At 40.2% G+C, this 16914-nt stretch overlaps 2 protein-coding genes, 1 long non-coding RNA gene and 6 other non-coding genes across 10 annotated transcripts; 8 read left to right on the top strand and 1 right to left on the bottom strand.

Annotated features, from left to right (window-relative positions):
• Positions 1 to 192: 192 nt before the first annotated feature.
• rpl4 (ribosomal protein L4) lies at positions 193 to 3817 on the top strand. Its single transcript, XM_061035453.1, has 10 exons — positions 193 to 351; positions 1072 to 1243; positions 1366 to 1472; positions 1737 to 1875; positions 2147 to 2271; positions 2513 to 2642; positions 2880 to 3036; positions 3219 to 3302; positions 3487 to 3607; positions 3694 to 3817. The coding sequence occupies exons 1-10, from the start codon at positions 349 to 351 to the stop codon at positions 3763 to 3765; spliced, it is 1110 nt and encodes a 369-aa protein (XP_060891436.1). The 5' UTR covers positions 193 to 348; the 3' UTR covers positions 3766 to 3817.
• Positions 1564 to 1663, top strand: LOC132973629 (small nucleolar RNA SNORD16). The gene has a single exon (XR_009673038.1). It is a non-coding gene; the product is annotated as a small nucleolar RNA SNORD16 (small nucleolar RNA).
• On the top strand, positions 1968 to 2067 carry LOC132973630 (small nucleolar RNA SNORD16). The gene has a single exon (XR_009673039.1). It is a non-coding gene; the product is annotated as a small nucleolar RNA SNORD16 (small nucleolar RNA).
• Positions 3079 to 3148, top strand: LOC132973626 (small nucleolar RNA SNORD18). The gene has a single exon (XR_009673035.1). It is a non-coding gene; the product is annotated as a small nucleolar RNA SNORD18 (small nucleolar RNA).
• On the top strand, positions 3347 to 3413 carry LOC132973628 (small nucleolar RNA SNORD18). The gene has a single exon (XR_009673037.1). It is a non-coding gene; the product is annotated as a small nucleolar RNA SNORD18 (small nucleolar RNA).
• An 870-nt stretch (positions 3818 to 4687) lies between the features above and the next one.
• Positions 4688 to 5282, top strand: LOC132972544 (uncharacterized). Its single transcript, XR_009672918.1, has 2 exons — positions 4688 to 4950; positions 5166 to 5282. It is a non-coding gene; the product is annotated as an uncharacterized LOC132972544 (long non-coding RNA).
• On the top strand, positions 4723 to 4792 carry LOC132973625 (small nucleolar RNA SNORD18). The gene has a single exon (XR_009673034.1). It is a non-coding gene; the product is annotated as a small nucleolar RNA SNORD18 (small nucleolar RNA).
• On the top strand, positions 5025 to 5091 carry LOC132973627 (small nucleolar RNA SNORD18). The gene has a single exon (XR_009673036.1). It is a non-coding gene; the product is annotated as a small nucleolar RNA SNORD18 (small nucleolar RNA).
• Positions 5283 to 5309: 27 nt separating the features above from the next.
• On the bottom strand, positions 5310 to 16482 carry map2k1 (mitogen-activated protein kinase kinase 1). 2 transcript variants are annotated; one of them, XM_061035452.1, is made up of 11 exons: positions 16222 to 16482; positions 9912 to 10122; positions 9099 to 9245; positions 8858 to 8935; positions 8634 to 8685; positions 8273 to 8397; positions 6972 to 7143; positions 6726 to 6790; positions 6003 to 6061; positions 5834 to 5879; positions 5310 to 5753 (listed from the first exon to the last, which is right to left on the bottom strand). In XM_061035452.1, exons 1-11 carry the CDS (start codon positions 16302 to 16304, stop codon positions 5640 to 5642), a joined length of 1152 nt encoding a protein of 383 aa, XP_060891435.1. In that variant the 5' UTR covers positions 16305 to 16482; the 3' UTR covers positions 5310 to 5639. The 2 variants fall into 2 exon arrangements, with proteins under 2 accessions (XP_060891435.1, XP_060891434.1); XM_061035451.1 differs by having other exon boundaries at positions 6972 to 7179; positions 16222 to 16481.
• Positions 16483 to 16914: the final 432 nt, after the last annotated feature.

Raw genomic sequence — 16914 nt, 5'->3', positions numbered from 1 at the left:
ATCAATTCAATCCTAAATAATCGCAAAGAAAGTAGTTCGGTCTTTACGTTGGTTCTAGACATGATGGCGTTAATAAAAAATAGTTCCTGTAGTAGAAACAATTTTGAATTCGTGACGATTTGATTCAAAATTATAACTCAAATATCAATTTTATTCATATATATACTATAATCTGTTATTATTTGTGTTCAGCAAAACACTGGAGAAAAAAATGTCTATTCAACGGAAGTGATACTGTTCGGGGCGGAGGCATAAAACATTTGGGGTGAATTACCGACTTCCTTTTTACTGTGGCCGCCATAGCGAGTGGAGCGTGGTTCCCGGCGAGCCGAAAAGATATAACCGAAAATGGTGAGAAAATACGGATTTATATTTACACCAACACGCTATAATGTACATAAGACTTATCTTAGTGTTTGTAAATGGCATAATAGTCTGTATAGTTGTCTTCTTTGAGGCTAAAGAGACCTTTACAATAGAGCAGTGAACAGAAATGCTCCCGGCTAGCGACGCTTAACACGAGGTGCCATTTTGGACGATCAGCGTTCGTAGTTTCACCCAGTGACACGTGTGATTGTCTTTTTCGTGGCATATTATTAAAAAGCTGTTACCAGATCTTTCTTGAGATGTCATCCTCATTTACCAATCCTCGGGGAACTTTTCGTAGCGTACATTACCTGAATATGTGATCGCCGAACATTATGTTGGGACCTGTAAGACTGACTTGCTAAAGTGAAGCTAACAAGCCAGCTAAGGCAGGGCCGCACATTTCTCGGTGAATTTGTTTGAATAGTGACTGCAAGTAGTTGATGTTGCAATTAAGTTAAGGGTAATGTGCATTTAATTAACTGATTTACGTGTTTCACCGGGTTGTGACTGGCGATTTTGATTAGTTTTCATTGACTACACATGTTATGTGGCATATCCTTTTGAAACCATCTTGTGAAGAAAAAAAATATTATTTTTAACCTGCAAATCATTTTTCAGCCTCTGCACCTTACATCGTGTACAGCTTTCTCACACACTACATAAAATATCTTGCATAAGCTTATTGTACATTTTGCTTCCTAGGCGTGTGCCCGACCCCTGATCTCGGTTTATTCCGAGAAAGGAGAAACCGCAGGCAAGAATGTTGTCATGCCTGCTGTGTTCAAGGCTCCAATTCGCCCTGATGTTGTGAATTTTGTTCACACCAACATGCGCAAGAACAGCCGCCAGCCTTACGCAGTCAGTGAACTGGCAGGTGAGTAAAAGTCTCTGTTCAACTGGCATCATGGTTCAACATTAAGTTAGACAATTAAGCCTTTGAATTCAAAATGAATTGTTGGTTGTTGTACTTAAGATGTGTAATTGTGTTGATTTCAGGTCACCAGACCAGCGCAGAGTCCTGGGGTACAGGAAGAGCTGTGGCCCGTATCCCTCGTGTGAGAGGTGGTGGTACCCACCGCTCTGGCCAGGGTGCTTTTGGAAATGTATCCTTCTGATCTGAGTCCACAAAGTTCCACTTTTTGTCTCCAAACATTGCTGCGTTGGCCGGGGCAAATGAAAGCTAACACAAGTACTTGCCATGATGGTGTAATTTGCGTCTGACTCTGTGAACAGTGACAGAATGCCTACTGTCATATGCTGTCACAGATGGCTGATGAACATTTGAGTCTGAGCATGTATTCTATAATTACTGTCAAGTTGTTAATTTGCTTTGCAGTTGTTGTTAAACCTCCTTGACTTCGGTCTAGATGTGTCGCGGCGGTCGTATGTTCGCCCCCACCAAAACCTGGCGCCGTTGGCACCGCAGAATTAACACAACCCAGAAGCGCTATGCCATCTGCTCTGCGGTGGCCGCCTCTGCCATTCCTGCACTTGTGATGGCCAAAGGTAAGCTTTGGGGAAAATATTACTTGTTGGTGGAAAAGGAATAAAAAATGTATTTCTAGTATAGAAATATAAGAACCAGTTAGTGGTGGACTTGCCATGATGGTGTAATTTGCGTCTGATCCTGTGAACAGTGACAGTTGCCTGCTGTCTTTTAGCTGTCACATGGTATTGATGTTTGTATAATTCTGAGCAAGATTAGAACCCCTCATTCCCCCCCCCCCCCCCCCATCAGAAGGTTGTTTTTGGTTGACTTAATGATATTGTTCGTTAGGTCATCGTATTGAGGAAATCCCTGAGGTCCCACTGGTGGTAGAAGACAAAGTTGAGGGCTACAAGAAGACCAAGGAGGCCGTCCTCCTGCTGAAGAAGCTGAAAGCCTGGAATGACATCAAGAAGGTAATCTACACAAGTTATAAAATGTTCTCTTGGCTTGACCCAGAACAGAAAAAAACATGACTGGGAAGTATGCTTAGTCGAATTCGTATTAGATATAAAGTCCAGAATTAAAACCCCAGGTGGTTCCAGATACTTTTAGCTTTAATTGAACACTTTCTCTGCTGATGGTTAATGCTTAGGTCTACTTAAATAATGAAGCAGAACTTCTATCAGAGTTATATTTTTAACTTTCTGTTCTCAGGTCTATGCTTCTCAGCGTATGCGTGCTGGTAAGGGTAAGATGAGGAATCGCAGACGGATCCAACGCAGAGGGCCATGTATCATCTACAACCAAGATGCGGGTGTCACTAAAGCCTTTAGAAACATCCCAGGTGTGTGATTTACTCAAATGGTGATTCATGTTATGTGCAGAGATGCAAACTTGAACTAAAGAGAAACTAGAGATACAGGCAGTTACATTGTAAAATGCTTGAATCTGTATTGGGGTGATGTATAATGCCTGGCTTGCATGTTATAGCTTGTGCTTGATTAAGTTACCTCAAAATGGCTTTTGGAAAGGAGAAGTTTCAACCTAAAGTGATATTAATTCTCCTGCTCTGTTTATGAAGGCATCACTCTGCAGAACGTGAACAAACTGAACCTCCTGAGGCTCGCCCCTGGTGGTCATGTTGGCCGCTTCTGCATCTGGACAGAGAGCGCTTTCCGCAAGTTGGACGAGCTGTATGGCACCGGGCGTAAACCTTCTTCCCTTAAGGCCGGCTACAAGTGAGTAATTCAGGAGCAAGTGTGCTGCAACACATAATCTTTTTGCTATGATGAGCTTCCACTTCAGGTCCGTGTTTTTGAAACCCTGTGATAGTAACGAAGTACTGAGTTTGAACAAATAAAAGCCATGTTTGATTACTTTCTTGAAATATGAGGAATTAAAATTTCTTCATGTATTCCAGCCTGCCCATGCACAAGATGACCAACACAGACCTGAGCAGGATCCTGAAGAGTGAGGAGATCCAGAAAGCCCTTCGCACACCCAAGTAAGTACAGCTTGCTTTAAGTTCTTCAACTTGTATTATCTTGTCAACCATGATGATATTCCACTTCAGGTCCGTGTTTCTGAACCCTGATTATTTGGAAGTCCTGAGTCACATGAAATCTGTTACAGACTTGTAGTGTGGAAGTTGTTCATCTTATTAAGACTTGTTATTTTTGTCATTACAGCAAGAAGATCAACCGCAGAGTGCTGAAGAAGAATCCTCTGAAGAACTTGAGGATAATGCTCAAACTGAACCCTTATGCCAAGACAGCAAGACGTCATGCCATCCTCAAGCATGACCCTACGGTAAGAACCTTAACAATTCCTAGCTCCTTGCAGAACAATTACACTTAAAACTGTTGGGTTGTGACTTCGGAACTTTGTTTCTGTAGATCAAGGCCAAGATGCTGAAGCCCAAGAAGAAGCCTGGAAAGAAGGGAGCACCTGCTAAGCCCAAGGCATAAATTGATACTTACAGACTGGAGTTCAGTGATTTAATAAATCAGTTCTTTCAAATACTTGAGTCAGGCCTATCATTCAAAATATCAACTAAAACCAATTTCAAACAGTTTTTGAGGGGGAAAATGTGAGGAGCAATATAGAGCACATCGGTTCAGCAACATGTCATTAAAAAGTGGACTTTCAGGCAGATCTGTTTCAGCCAATGTTTTATTTAGTTTGCACCCTATTTCAATTGGCAGTGAGGTTTGTACAGTAAATATGCATCTCACTACAGTACATTTAAAATCTGAGTACTTGCTCTAAAGATGCATTTAACCATAGTACAGTTACAGACCGTGTGGCTTTGAGATGTCCCACCTCTGTGCTACAGATGAGTGTCACATGGTATTGTTAAACATGAAGGACAAAAAAGGTAAGCATGACTGAACAAGCTGCTGGTAAGGTTTAAAATGAGCTGTGGTTACTGAAGTTGGAGGACCTTCATCAACAACGGAGAAATGCTGCTGTCTCAAAGGAATTCAGAAACATCCCAGGTGCGTTGACATGAAGTGATATTTTTCTGTTCTGCATTGTCTTGTTTCAATTCCCCGGAAAGTGGTTGATTAGTTGGGGCTATACATGTAAATGACATTGGAAATGCTGCTAACCTAAAGTCCTTTGCCATTTCCCCAAGTGTATGTTTTGAATTCTGCTTATTTCTCAAATCTTGTTGCATCATAGCCTTGAATAAGTAAACAAATTTAACAAGCAAATAGAGGCACTTCTGCAGATTAACTGGTAAAACTTACTTTGTTTTTAAGGGTATCATTCTGCAGACTCGAAGCACTGAGTCTGGTTAGGCTTGTCCCTGGGGGGCCACTGGGGTCCTCGCGTTGCATGACTGCTGGCAGAAGCCTGCTCAACTGGAAGTTGCTTAAAGTGAGTATTTACTGTCAAGAGCAGCACAAATAAAATGTGTTTATCAGTGATGAGCTTCCACTTCAGGTCCGTGTTTTTGAAACTCTGTGATATTAACGAAGTTCTGAGTTTAACCATCCAAAGACTCGTCAGTTTATTCTTCAAAATTTAGAACATGAATTTAATCGTTTTTTTTTTTGTTTTTTTTTAACAGCCTGCCCATGCACCGGATGACCTGAGCAGGTTCCTGAAGAGTGAGGAGATCCAGAAAGCCCTTCACACCCCCTCAAGTAAGCACAGCTCACTCCTAAGTTCTTCATTTTCCCCCTGGGATCAATAAAGTATCTAATTTGTTTAAGCCTGCCAACCATGATGATATTCCACTTCAGGTCCGTGTTTCTGAACCCTGATTATATGGAAGTCCTGAGCCGCATGAAATCTATTATAGACCTGCAGTGTATAAATGGTTCATCTTATTAAGACTTGTTCATTTTTGTCATTACAGCAAGGAGATCAACCGCAGAGTGCTGAAGAAGAGTCCTCTGAAGAACTTGAGGATAACGCCAATGACTTGCACTATGCCATACTTTCTTGAGATCAGTAATAAATCACTTCTTTCAAACACATGACTCAGACTCGCTTTTCAACATTTCAATTCACAAGACAATTTATTTCACAAAAGCTAGCAAAGATCTGAATATGGCGCATCAAGGATACAAGGCAAAGAGGAATATCAAGCACACAGGTTTAGCAGCATTTATGATGAAATAATTCAGTCATTAGAAAACATGGCTTTGTAGACAGGCCTTCAATGTGGCCCAAAGAGTTGTTCAATAAAGTCTTAATTTTACTTGGCATTTAGGTTTTTAAACTATATTTATCTTTTGATTGCACATATAATAATTTAGTATAAATAAATAGTTCACCCTGACTAGAAATACAGGGGAGCTTGGAATGTGGTGTTCTTCAGGGATAAGGCTCACATCGCAGTACCGTGTGTGGGTGTCACAGGCTGATTGAGTCCAATGGTACTGCACAACCAGCCAGCAAAGTCAACCTGCTCTGCCTCAGACTGTTTGATGAAAGCATGCACCTGAAGAAATGGAAAGTTAAGAATGCATAAGGAAGGGGGAAATGAATGCAACACTAATATTTGTAAATATAAACACTCACCATCAACTGTTTGAGGTCTGCTCTCTCTGCAGGATTCTTGATCAGGCTAAAATAAAGACACATGGCACCTTTAAAAATGTAGTGCATTTTATCATCACTAGGTGGCATATGGTGTAAGAGGAAGATACTGATATTTCTGTGTTTCTTGCCGGGAAATATTTCTCCTTACCATTTATTCACAAAGTCTTGAAATTCAGGGCTAAAAAGTCCTGGTAGCTTCGGTGGAGGCTGAAAAATAAAAGTCCAATTCAACATATATTAATTAATTACAATGAAAATCCCCAAAAGCTAAGATTTATATTGTTTAATAATATAAGCATGTTCCTTTTTGGGAACTTCAGGAGCTTAGTACCTTACTGTACACCATTATACAACAATAAGACCTGAGCAAACAATGTGATTGAAAAAGTCACATTTATTTGGTGCATATAGAGTTGTACAATATCACTGAATTTTTAATTCATCTATCACTGCCAAAGTATCCTGATTATCTTGACTATTAAAGAAGGTCATTGTCTCTATTGAATGAGTTGATACCCAAGCAACCCCCCCCCCCCACGGTTACTAGTTGTATGATAGATGGAAACAGATAAATGAAACTCTGAGGGAAAATGTAGACATGAAGACAAAGTAAACTAAAAAACACAATTCTGTGTCTGTTTCTTTGCAACAGTCTGGATCCAGTGAAAGTTGAATTATCTGTTGCTGCATAATACTTTCTACTGCTTTATGTCTCTTATAAAACGTGTATAGACTAAATGTAAAATTTAAATAAGTAGTAGTGTTTGTCTTTTGCAGAATCACAACCGTGCTGATAGTGTGTACATCCCTCTTTTGTGACATTGCTTAAGTATACAGACGTGTGTATATCAGCACAGGTGATCACACTCACCTCATTGACAATATAATCAAGCAGCTCGAATATTGCCATCGGTGGTCTGCTGTCAGGTCCGTATGCTAGGGGGATAAGAGTATTCATCTGTCATACTCATAGTTCTCGTTGTTGTCAGTGGTCACCAACAGATGCCACGTAAATTACAATTCTGTTATTATTTGTGTTAAACCATTTTATTGTCATGAGATTATTTTGAGGCGCTGTCAGCCACTCCTTCCCATTACAAAATGGTCATTGACTTACAGCTGCCTGGTCGCCCGGGGGGGCGGGGCTTCGGGGAGGACTCACTGGAGGCGGCCTCCCCTTCCATTGGGAAGCCAAATATTTGTTCCAGTTCGTGAGCATCAGGTGGTGGGATGGGGAAGCGTCCAATGGCCATTTCAACCAGGGACAGACCCATACTCCAGATGTCTGACTGAACAGAGTAATGTGTGCCCTGCAAACGCTCTGGCTGCAAAACACACATGTACTTACATCAATACTATATCAAACACTTGATTCTATGATAGTACAATAAATACATATAACACATGGAAGCTTAACAAATAAGGCTGAAGGAAATCTGGGGTTCATTACATGCACATTCAGAATCGGAATTCAATTCACTTACTAGGCTTTAGGCGGGTTTCTACTTGTAATCATCACATACTTTTAGGATTTAGTGTTGGACAAAAAATTGATTCTGCACTATATCAACGTTGTTACTCATGTATCGTATCATGTTACCCAGTGATTCCTAACCCTACCATGAATAATTGAAGGAGTAAAGTCTAGACCTGCTCTTTCTACAAAGTGTCTTGAGATAACATTTGTTATGAACTGGCGCTACTCAAATATAGATCGATTGATGATTGAATAGATTAAAATTAGAGGTGTGCTGATTGAAAAAATCCGATGCAGATACCAATGTTTGAAATAATAATTGAGCCGATTGCTGATTCTGATACCGATGTTTGTTTCATGACTTCTTTTGGTGTTAAGACTCCCACAATGCAACACGTTTTCTCTCATGTTTGACAATGAAAAGAAAGTCAAGAGCTTGGTGACTTCATCTGTCCAATAAAACAATTCTTCTCTGAATCAGTAGTAAGGTGTACTGGAGGTCAGCATTAGATTGATTTGGCACAACAAATAAACATCGGCTAACTGACGTCAGTTCATGCCCGGTTATTTGCGGATGTGCCGATGTCTGTCAACAGAGCAAATATCGGATGATACCGATGTTAAACCAATGCATCGGTGCACCCCTAATTGAAATTCCTTTTAATTCCAAGACTAAGTTAGATTGCAGGCTAAAGCAACCTAATAAAGATCCACTACATTTGTCAGATCAGTAACTATTGAGTTAATGCATACTATGGCAAATTGGGGATTTTCATGCTTCCAGATGCTTTGTGAGTCATCTGATTTGGGATTTTGACCTGAACTGGAGACTCTAACTGCCTTGCATGTCTAAATCTGAGACTTCATTATAACGAGATTCCCAAAGGCTAATGTGTGAATGAGAGCAGCAGGGAAGGAGGAGCGTGTCTATTTTCACTCACAGACATGTAAGAGCGAGTGCCCACAAAGGAGTTAGCCATGGAGTCGATGAGCTGTCCGCTCACTCCAAAGTCACACAGCTTGATCTCACCGCGGGAATTCACCAGGATGTTGGAGGGCTTGACATCTGAAAGAGGGACATCCAATATTTAGAAGGACATGTTGGGCAAGTGTTCAACTGGGAACAGAAAGCGGACAACAGCACAACAAGAAAAAACTGCCCTGTGCATGTTGCGCTGCTTGGTACATGCATATGTTTCCTGTCAAGGTAAGACTATGTTCAAACATTTACACACAATGTATGCAGTACCGGCTGGTATATATGTATTTAACGTCTGTAAAATATCCAAAAAATGAATCAACCTCTGTGCATGATCTTGTGTTTTTCCCTTAGGTACGACAGCCCTTTGATGACCTGGAAAGACACATATTGAATATCAGCACAGAAAGGGTTCAGATTATTGGGTAGGGCAATCAAGACAATGTACATTAATATGCAACAGTGAAAAAATCCTTGCTATACAAATATAGCTGCAGTGTGATGAGAAGAGCCTGAAACGGGTAGGAGAGGTGTGAGAGCTACTCACAGCGATGCTGACTTTGCCAAGGATCTGCTCTGGGATCTTGCCCGCCTTCTTCAGAGACTGGTCCAGGGAGCCGCCGTCCTACAGCCAGCATGTAGAAAAAAAATCAAATATAATTAAACAAAAAGGTATTCTTATAAAACCAGTGAGGTAGTACGATGAATGAGAATAAAGCCAGACACTTTTTACACACTGTACAGCAGCGCTTAAAACAGAAGAATGCCTTGATATTACTGATAAGTACCATATGCTCCATACAGATGCTGATTTCTCCATCACTGTAAAACGCCCCGTAGAAGCCCACAATGTAAGGGGAGTTACACTCATGCAGCACCTGCAGCTCCCTAATGATCTGGTTCCTGATGGCAGGTTTGATCTCCAGGTGGATCAGCTGGAACACACCACACATCTGGGTTTATTTACGTCCTATAGCACAACAGGAGATTTAAGCGTCCTTTTCAGCGGACACACACAAGACCACCAGCTATCATACATGCAACAGTTAGCAATGACGGTAAGGAAAAATATCGTGTAGACACATGTTTCAGTTAGTGTTTCAGCAAGGCGAGTTCTGCCAAACACGGAGTACTCAGAAATGTAGAACTCAAGTGCAACTGAAACCAGAAAATATGAGCACATAAAGTTAAGGTTATAACATTTTAGTCATTTAATTGAAATTGAAAAATGAAACTAAAAATAAATCAAGGAAACAGAGTTACACTGAAATACACAACTAAACATAATCAGTCAGAGGGGCCAAATGATAATACCATAAAGTCTTTTTGGATGTGTAGACAAACAGAAACCTACGTTTGTGGTTTGTACAAAGTGTTGAAAAAGGATAGAATAAATGACACATCTGGCTCCACTCTCACTAAGAGTAGTAATGTAACCTGTTAGAAAAGTTAGGATTGTAACAGCTGAAAAGAAAACGATGGGGAAAAAATGTAAATATTAATACATTATCAGTGCTCAGATCTCTTCTAAACACATTTTTGACACAGTCTTCACTAAAGCCTTAGCCACAGTAGAACCGGAACTCAGCGCCGCAGCTCACCTTCCTCGCCATAATCAAGCCAGAGGGTCTGTGGGAGACCTTGAAGACAACTCCTCCGTTGCCCGCCCCGAGCTCACAGATCTTCTCAAAGTCATCGTCTTTCAGCTCTCCCACCTTCTGCTTCTGTGTTAGAAAGGCCTCCAGGCGTTTCCTCTGCTGCTCGTCCAACTCGAGCTCCTCGAGCTTCTTCTGCAGCGCCTCCAAGTTTGTTCTTAGAAAGACGATAATGGAAGACAAAGAGACGACTGAGTAATGTATGCATTATTAATGAATAGTACCCTCAGTAAAAGCTCCTGTGATCTATTCAGACAGAATGTTAGCAGATGTTCTTTCCCTGAGGTACCTGCTACCTCGGGGAGACAACCCAAACAAGAGTCCAGATCTGCTGTATTTATTATGCAATTAAAACCTTGGAGGGAAAAAAAAAGCTTCCAGGAGCTCCTAGTAACAATGGCAACCACACATGAAGATGGGAAGGTAACAGATCCCAGTGGAGGTAGCATGGAGTTTCCTTGGACTGTGCTTCTCTGCCACTGTTGTCATAGCGATGCCTTTCTTTGACAAGTCAGTAGTGGAGCGAATTCTTCTGATCTGCTCCTCTTTGACATCTTCTGCCCCTCCCACCTTGCTGTCGCACGTATATAGCAACATAAAGCCAGTCTGAGCTTCGATCTGGAAGTTAAAAGCAGTGAGGTGTCATATGTAGATGACAAAAAGGCTTTTCTGCAACACGTTTTTTGTATTATGTATAAACACGAGCAAGTGTGGATTTCTGTTCAGGTAGACAAAAAAAGAGGCAGAAATTGGTATTTCGTATTAAATTAGTTTAGTAGAAATAGTGTTCAATGCAAAGATTAAATTTGCAGATATATAAAAAACATGCTTGATCAGCACATTTCAGATGCCTGGTGGTGTACAAGCTGTGGTTTTCCTTTCAACTTCTAAGGCCAGTACTTTCCCTCTGCATTACAAAATGCTCGTATAATGCTGATAAGGAGGCTTACTTCAAACTCCGTGGCAATTACGCATTGTTTTATTTCTGCACTTAATCCTGATTCAGTGGAGTGCATTTATAACTCGGCCTCGCTCTCCAGCAACACGGCAAAGAGAGGGTTAAGTGGTGTTATTTTTGTGGGCCTTGCATATCCATGGAGACGAGGTACTGAGTTTGAGCTGGCTGTGGGCAGCGTGGGCGTTCTGTCGACAAGAGCCGGAGGTGGAGGAGGCTGGAGGTACTAAGGAAGAGGAGCAGAAACACACTCCACACAATATGATACTGGCCTTTTGTGCTCCATCCACACAATGTCCAAGGACATCCAGTAGAACATGAATAGAACAGACCCAATATTGCCGCAGCTTGCTATAAAAAGCTGGAAAGATTCTGACATTTTTACTGCGTGAAATTGCGTTCAAAGCTATCTTGAGGTGGTGATCAGGTGGCCTTTACTTTAATTGTAGAACATAAAACCAATGGTTGTATTACAGTTAAGAAAACATCCATGAAATTATGAATGATCTCATTTATATTAATGAAAACAGATCGATTCTAGCCCTTTAACACAAGGCTTTAGTTATCAGGCCCTCATACATGCATATCATGTAACGCTGCAGTTAATCTGCTGCTAACATGAATCAGACCTGACTGAAAGTTGCTTTACGCCGTGTGTCAGATCATTATAATGTGCTGCATGTAATACCCTTCCCTTATTAACAACCACAGGAACTGGATGATCAATTGTTCTTGCCTTTTTTTAATGACTTAGAATTTTAACGTACAGATTCCTGCCTAAATCCTCATCTCACTTCCAAAATAAAAGTAGAGTTAAACTCAAAATGCATATAAATAGTACATCATATTTTATGAACATCAAGTACTTACAGTTAAGAGAAACTTTATTTATTTTGCAACCTAGCATTCATATCTGAGTAAAGAAAACAAACATCAGTTCATCAATGGTAAAACACAACTGTCAAAGCAATAAAGGATCAGTATCACAAACTGAAGATGAATCATGGGTTAATCCTTTTTCACACATTATTATGCACAAAACAGGCCAAAGAAACAGACAGTAACTTTTTTCAGGGCTAATAGAGCTTTGATTTTTTCCCCCCCGAGTTTAGATATACAGCATGTGCTCGTATGATCTCTTGTCTTTTTAAAGATATGGCTTGTTGCCTGCATGGGTGGATCAGGAACAGGTTGTTTTTATTTGTTCTCAGATCTCCTCTGATAATATTACATGCTTGGCTGGCATTATGTTGGCCGCTCAGTACAGCTCTCCCATGGCTACGGGCCATTTCATGCCGAGAAAGCATTTGGCGGACAGTAATGGCAATTCCTTTCAACCAGAGTGGAGTAGTCTGGTTTCAGCGAGGGGCTCTTCGATTGCATTAGGCTCATCTGCACCAAATATACAACACCTGTGCTGCCAGTGAGAGCAATACTGATCCAAATTACCACAAAAATGTGCTATTTTTTTTTGTTTGTTTGGTTTGAAACATGAACCTTTATTCCCCCTTTATTCCCTCTTTTTGTTCCAGCTATAACATTATTAACGATTTTAAGACAACATGTCATCTGGAATGATTACTACTACTTCATTGTACGTATGACATGTCACAGTAGAAAAGGCACAGGAGTAGATAACACAATTAATGATGGTTGAATCTCATTTCTCTGCAGCAGCCTCAGGGTCATTGTTTTCTGCATACTTGCTCACTGTCACACAGTTATTGCCTACTGGAACACTTACAGTTCAGAGCCTTCATGAATGTTTAAGTTACACCTTCATGTTTTCTACAACGACAAGTCAAACCTCTGCTGTGGAGAAACAACCTTTGGATAAACAAACCCATATCAACAAGTGAGGCTGCATCCATTTGGTGTCTTTGGTATCTGAAACGTTTGCCTCTGATGAAAAAAAAAGAGGTGGGGGTACACTCCCCTTACATCTGAGCAAAAACTACAAAAAAGACAAAGAGAATATAAGTACACCTCTTTCAATGATGCAGTTATATTACGCAAAAGTAAATGTTTTATCAATTCATGTTTTGCACCCACATTTATGCTCACATGTCGGATGTATTGTATTATTAAGTTGCTTTCCATGTAGGATAACCTAGATACGGTTGAAAAGTTATAATTTAGCAATAGGTATACTTTAGGGGTTTACAGAGTTACATAATGCAGAAACAACCCAAAAACAAAACCAGTTGTAAAAAAACGTAAAGCTACAAGAAGTTTATGCTCTGAACAATTAAAAACCCATCTCATCACACATCTTCTTAGCAGTTTCCATTTTGTGACATCTAGCTCATGGTAACACCGAAGTGTGAAGACATGACAATGCCAAAATAAAAACCCTCTACACTGTAATGTGCGATTAACATTTTTCAATTCTGTGTTAACAATACAAAGTTGGATAGACAAAAATGTTGTTCATATTTGGTAGAAAGCAAAGTTTTCCTTGTCAATCTTCTGTTTTCACAATACCTGTGTTTCAACCATAGACTGTAAGGTTTCACCATGTTTCTCCTGAACTCCAAACGCATTTTTTTCACCACTACATCAGAATAGCAGACAGATAGCCTGAGCATCATCTGACAGCATCATAATAATGTGAAAGCATGGCAGGTATACTCGGGGTTTCAGCGAATGTGTAAAATGATCTCATGCAGACTTTTGCGATGTGTTCGTTATAAATTCTCATATCATGATGACAATGAAATGGTGAACGCTTGTGCAGCCCGAGGGCGATGAGCCATGTGTAGGACCTTCAACTGTTTGTGCGGTCACCAATTCAAGTTTTGTGACTTTATCAATGGCAATTTGGTTCTATAATACTTATAGAGGAACAAGGCCATAGACTGAGTCCTCGCTAATGTTATTCACCTTCAGCCTTTCACATGGAAAGAGTCCCCCTCTGGTCCACCTAAAACCTGTAACATCACAACTATGGCTGCCCAAATATATACACCTATCCTATCTTTCCTTACCGGGCTGGTGACATTGCAGATATAAACAGGTAATATATGAATTTGAATATATTTTTCCCATAAAGTCTGCACTATTAGAGATGACTGTGCTCTGATCTCACTTGTTGTTCACCTCTTACAAAAACTCAGAAATCCGGATTTGCTTTTAATTAGAGCTCTCAAGAACATGCCACTGATGGGATAAGTCTGTTATATAAATGAACAATCAAAGCCAAATTAGTCTGAATGGAGTCTGGGTTTATCAGATTCAACTCTAGCTCCAACTATTCTGTGCAATCTTTAGAAAAAAAAGGAAAACTTCAATTGGCACTCTATGCACCTGGCAACAGTTACAACAAATCAAATCTACCTGCAATGCTGTTTTTTCACTGCTCCTTTTTTTTATGTGGGTGTGCAGGAGTTTGGGGTTTATGTAGTGTTGAAGAACAAAATGTTTTCTGAGTGTGGAGGACAGATGTATGCTCGCGGACACGTCATCTTCCATCCCTGGACTGAAACAGGATATGCTTTCTCTCAGAGGTAAAACTGGCTTTTTATGGAAACGAAAGACCAGATATTTGCCAGGGTTCATGGCTTTCTGTCACAACATAGTGTAAGTCAGTGGACACAAACACACACATGCCAAACACACACACAGACACATATGTGAGTTGGTAATGCTAATCCGACATGTTTCCAAATCTCTGTTTCAGAGTTCCTGACTGCTGTTACATCCTGACATGGTTAGAAAAAAGAGTTGTTTGCTGCCTAATGAATTTAGCAATTCCTTTCAGAAAACAAACAAATGGCTCTCAGTAGTATGACTGAAAGGTGACACAATGAAATACTTAACCTCTACAACACATAAAAAATAAACAAAAAAAAAACAGGCATCACGAGGGATGACGTGTTATGTAATCTCATCAGCACTGATTCCGCTTGTTGCCGGACTGACCGAGCTTTTGTCTGCAAGCTTAGAAAGAGAGCATGCAGTGTCAGAACAGTTTAATATCTCCATTACTGGGTTTGATCAAACCATGGTGATAACACGTCAACACAAAACTCCTTTTAACACACCAGGAACATGTTTCTACATATATTTCTTTATGGTACTTCAATGTGCTTACTTATGGTCAATTTGACCTGCTATAAATATTTGAACACAAAATGGGCCTCCACTGTTCTATTCCCAGGGATCTAGTTGTGACCTTGGTCTAGTAGTGGATGACTTTAGTGAGTGGGGAAAGAGCTCCTTCTTTAGACATGAATGTGTCAAAAACCAAAGACGTGATCATTGACTTTAGGAACCTTAATTCATGGCCAGGCTGTTGAGGTGGTGAAACAGTTTAAATACCTAGGGACATTAACTGATGACAATCTTGGGGCGCTGATGGTCTAGTAGTTAGATCCTGCCCTATGTACAAAAGGCTTGAGTCCTCCAAACGACCAGGTCATCCAGGTCATCCATGACACCATGATAAATTAGAACCCTGTAGCCAGCTTAGTTAAATCAAATTCTTTAATTTATCACATCATCAATCAATTCAAAAAGGTTCATGGACAATAAACTAAGATAATTAATAAACCAAATATTAAATTATTGACTAATGGTAGCCACTTGTAGCCGTCTTCTAAAACAGGATCTTTGGTCTGTTAGATTTGATTCTTTAATATCTATTAATCCGATTCATCTCAATATAACAGTTAGCCTCAACCATCATATCATCGCCAATTATTTTCTTAATATATTTTTTCTGATTGTGTAATATTGGCTGGATGGTGGGTGGCTAGGCTTGGGGGAGCATTAAGTGTGAGTGATTGTGAGTGTGTGTGTGGGTGTGTGTGTGGGTGTGGGTGTGGGTGTCTCTGTGTTTAAATGTTTGGTATTATGTTTTGGATTTACCTTTTATTTTGATTTTGCATTATGATGATTCATTTATGTTTCGTAAGGAGCCCCTTGAAAATGAGACGATGCATCTCAAGGGGCTATCCTTGAAATAAATTACAAAAATTACAAATTATCATTATTCTGAAAAGGATTAGGATTTGTTACAGCCTTAGTATGACCTCAAACACACACACACGCACACACACGCACGCACGCGCACACACGCACACACACACACACACACACGTCACTATATTGGAGATCTATTCAATAAGTTTACACACACTGCAGCCTAAAGGAGCTGTTCAGATTTAGTAGAGCACCTGCTGCAGTGGTCATGAGTCTTATAGCAAATTTAACACGGATCTTGAATTGAGTTAATTAAAGAGCCAATCACTTTCTCTCAGTCACCACTCAGAATAATAGTAGACGAATGATGACACTCACTCCGTGGCTCCGGTACCGTTGATAGTGTTTCCATCGGGGATCGGGTTGAGTTGAATCGGCTCTGGCTTCCTTCTCTTCTGCATGATACCCACAGAACAAAACCTGCACGAGCTGCAGTCTGAATTAAGACCACAGAAAAAAAGGAGCTGTGGTGTCAAACAGGCGATGTCAGGTGACTGTCAGAAGAAAACACACACATACACAGCAGTGCAGGCTGGAGGTGGAGGCTCTGATATTCTTGTTAATGGGTGGATATGAATGACTCTGAGGATGAGACGTCACAAAAATATTTACATTCGTCTTCCTCCGGACAGCGTGGCTCAACGTGGGACAGCGCCCCCTCTGCTGGTGATGAGTGGTACTTCTTCGCTGTAACCAAAGCAACGGCAGAGCTTCATGGGAAAAAAAAAACAACATGATAATATTATGAATAACACCGTTTTGAATGAGTGGAAATGACACAATCGAGTAGTAAATTGAAAAAATGCTTCCTAAAAAACGAATTAAATCAATTTATCCCCTACAATCCATAATTAAAAAGATGTAATGATCAAAAGATCTTCCAATTTTCTGTCTCATATATATATATATATAAAAACATATAGCCTAAAAGCTAACATTGCAATTTTTAGTTTACGTTCATGCAAGTCTTTGTTATAATGAAAATGGGTAGAGACCTAAGATTCATACTCT

This window comes from Labrus mixtus, chromosome 4, assembly GCF_963584025.1.
Source record: "Labrus mixtus chromosome 4, fLabMix1.1, whole genome shotgun sequence".
Classification (NCBI taxonomy): Eukaryota; Metazoa; Chordata; class Actinopteri; order Labriformes; family Labridae; genus Labrus; species Labrus mixtus.
Note: the sequence above shows the minus strand (reverse complement) of the source record. Positions and strands in the feature narration are given on the sequence as shown.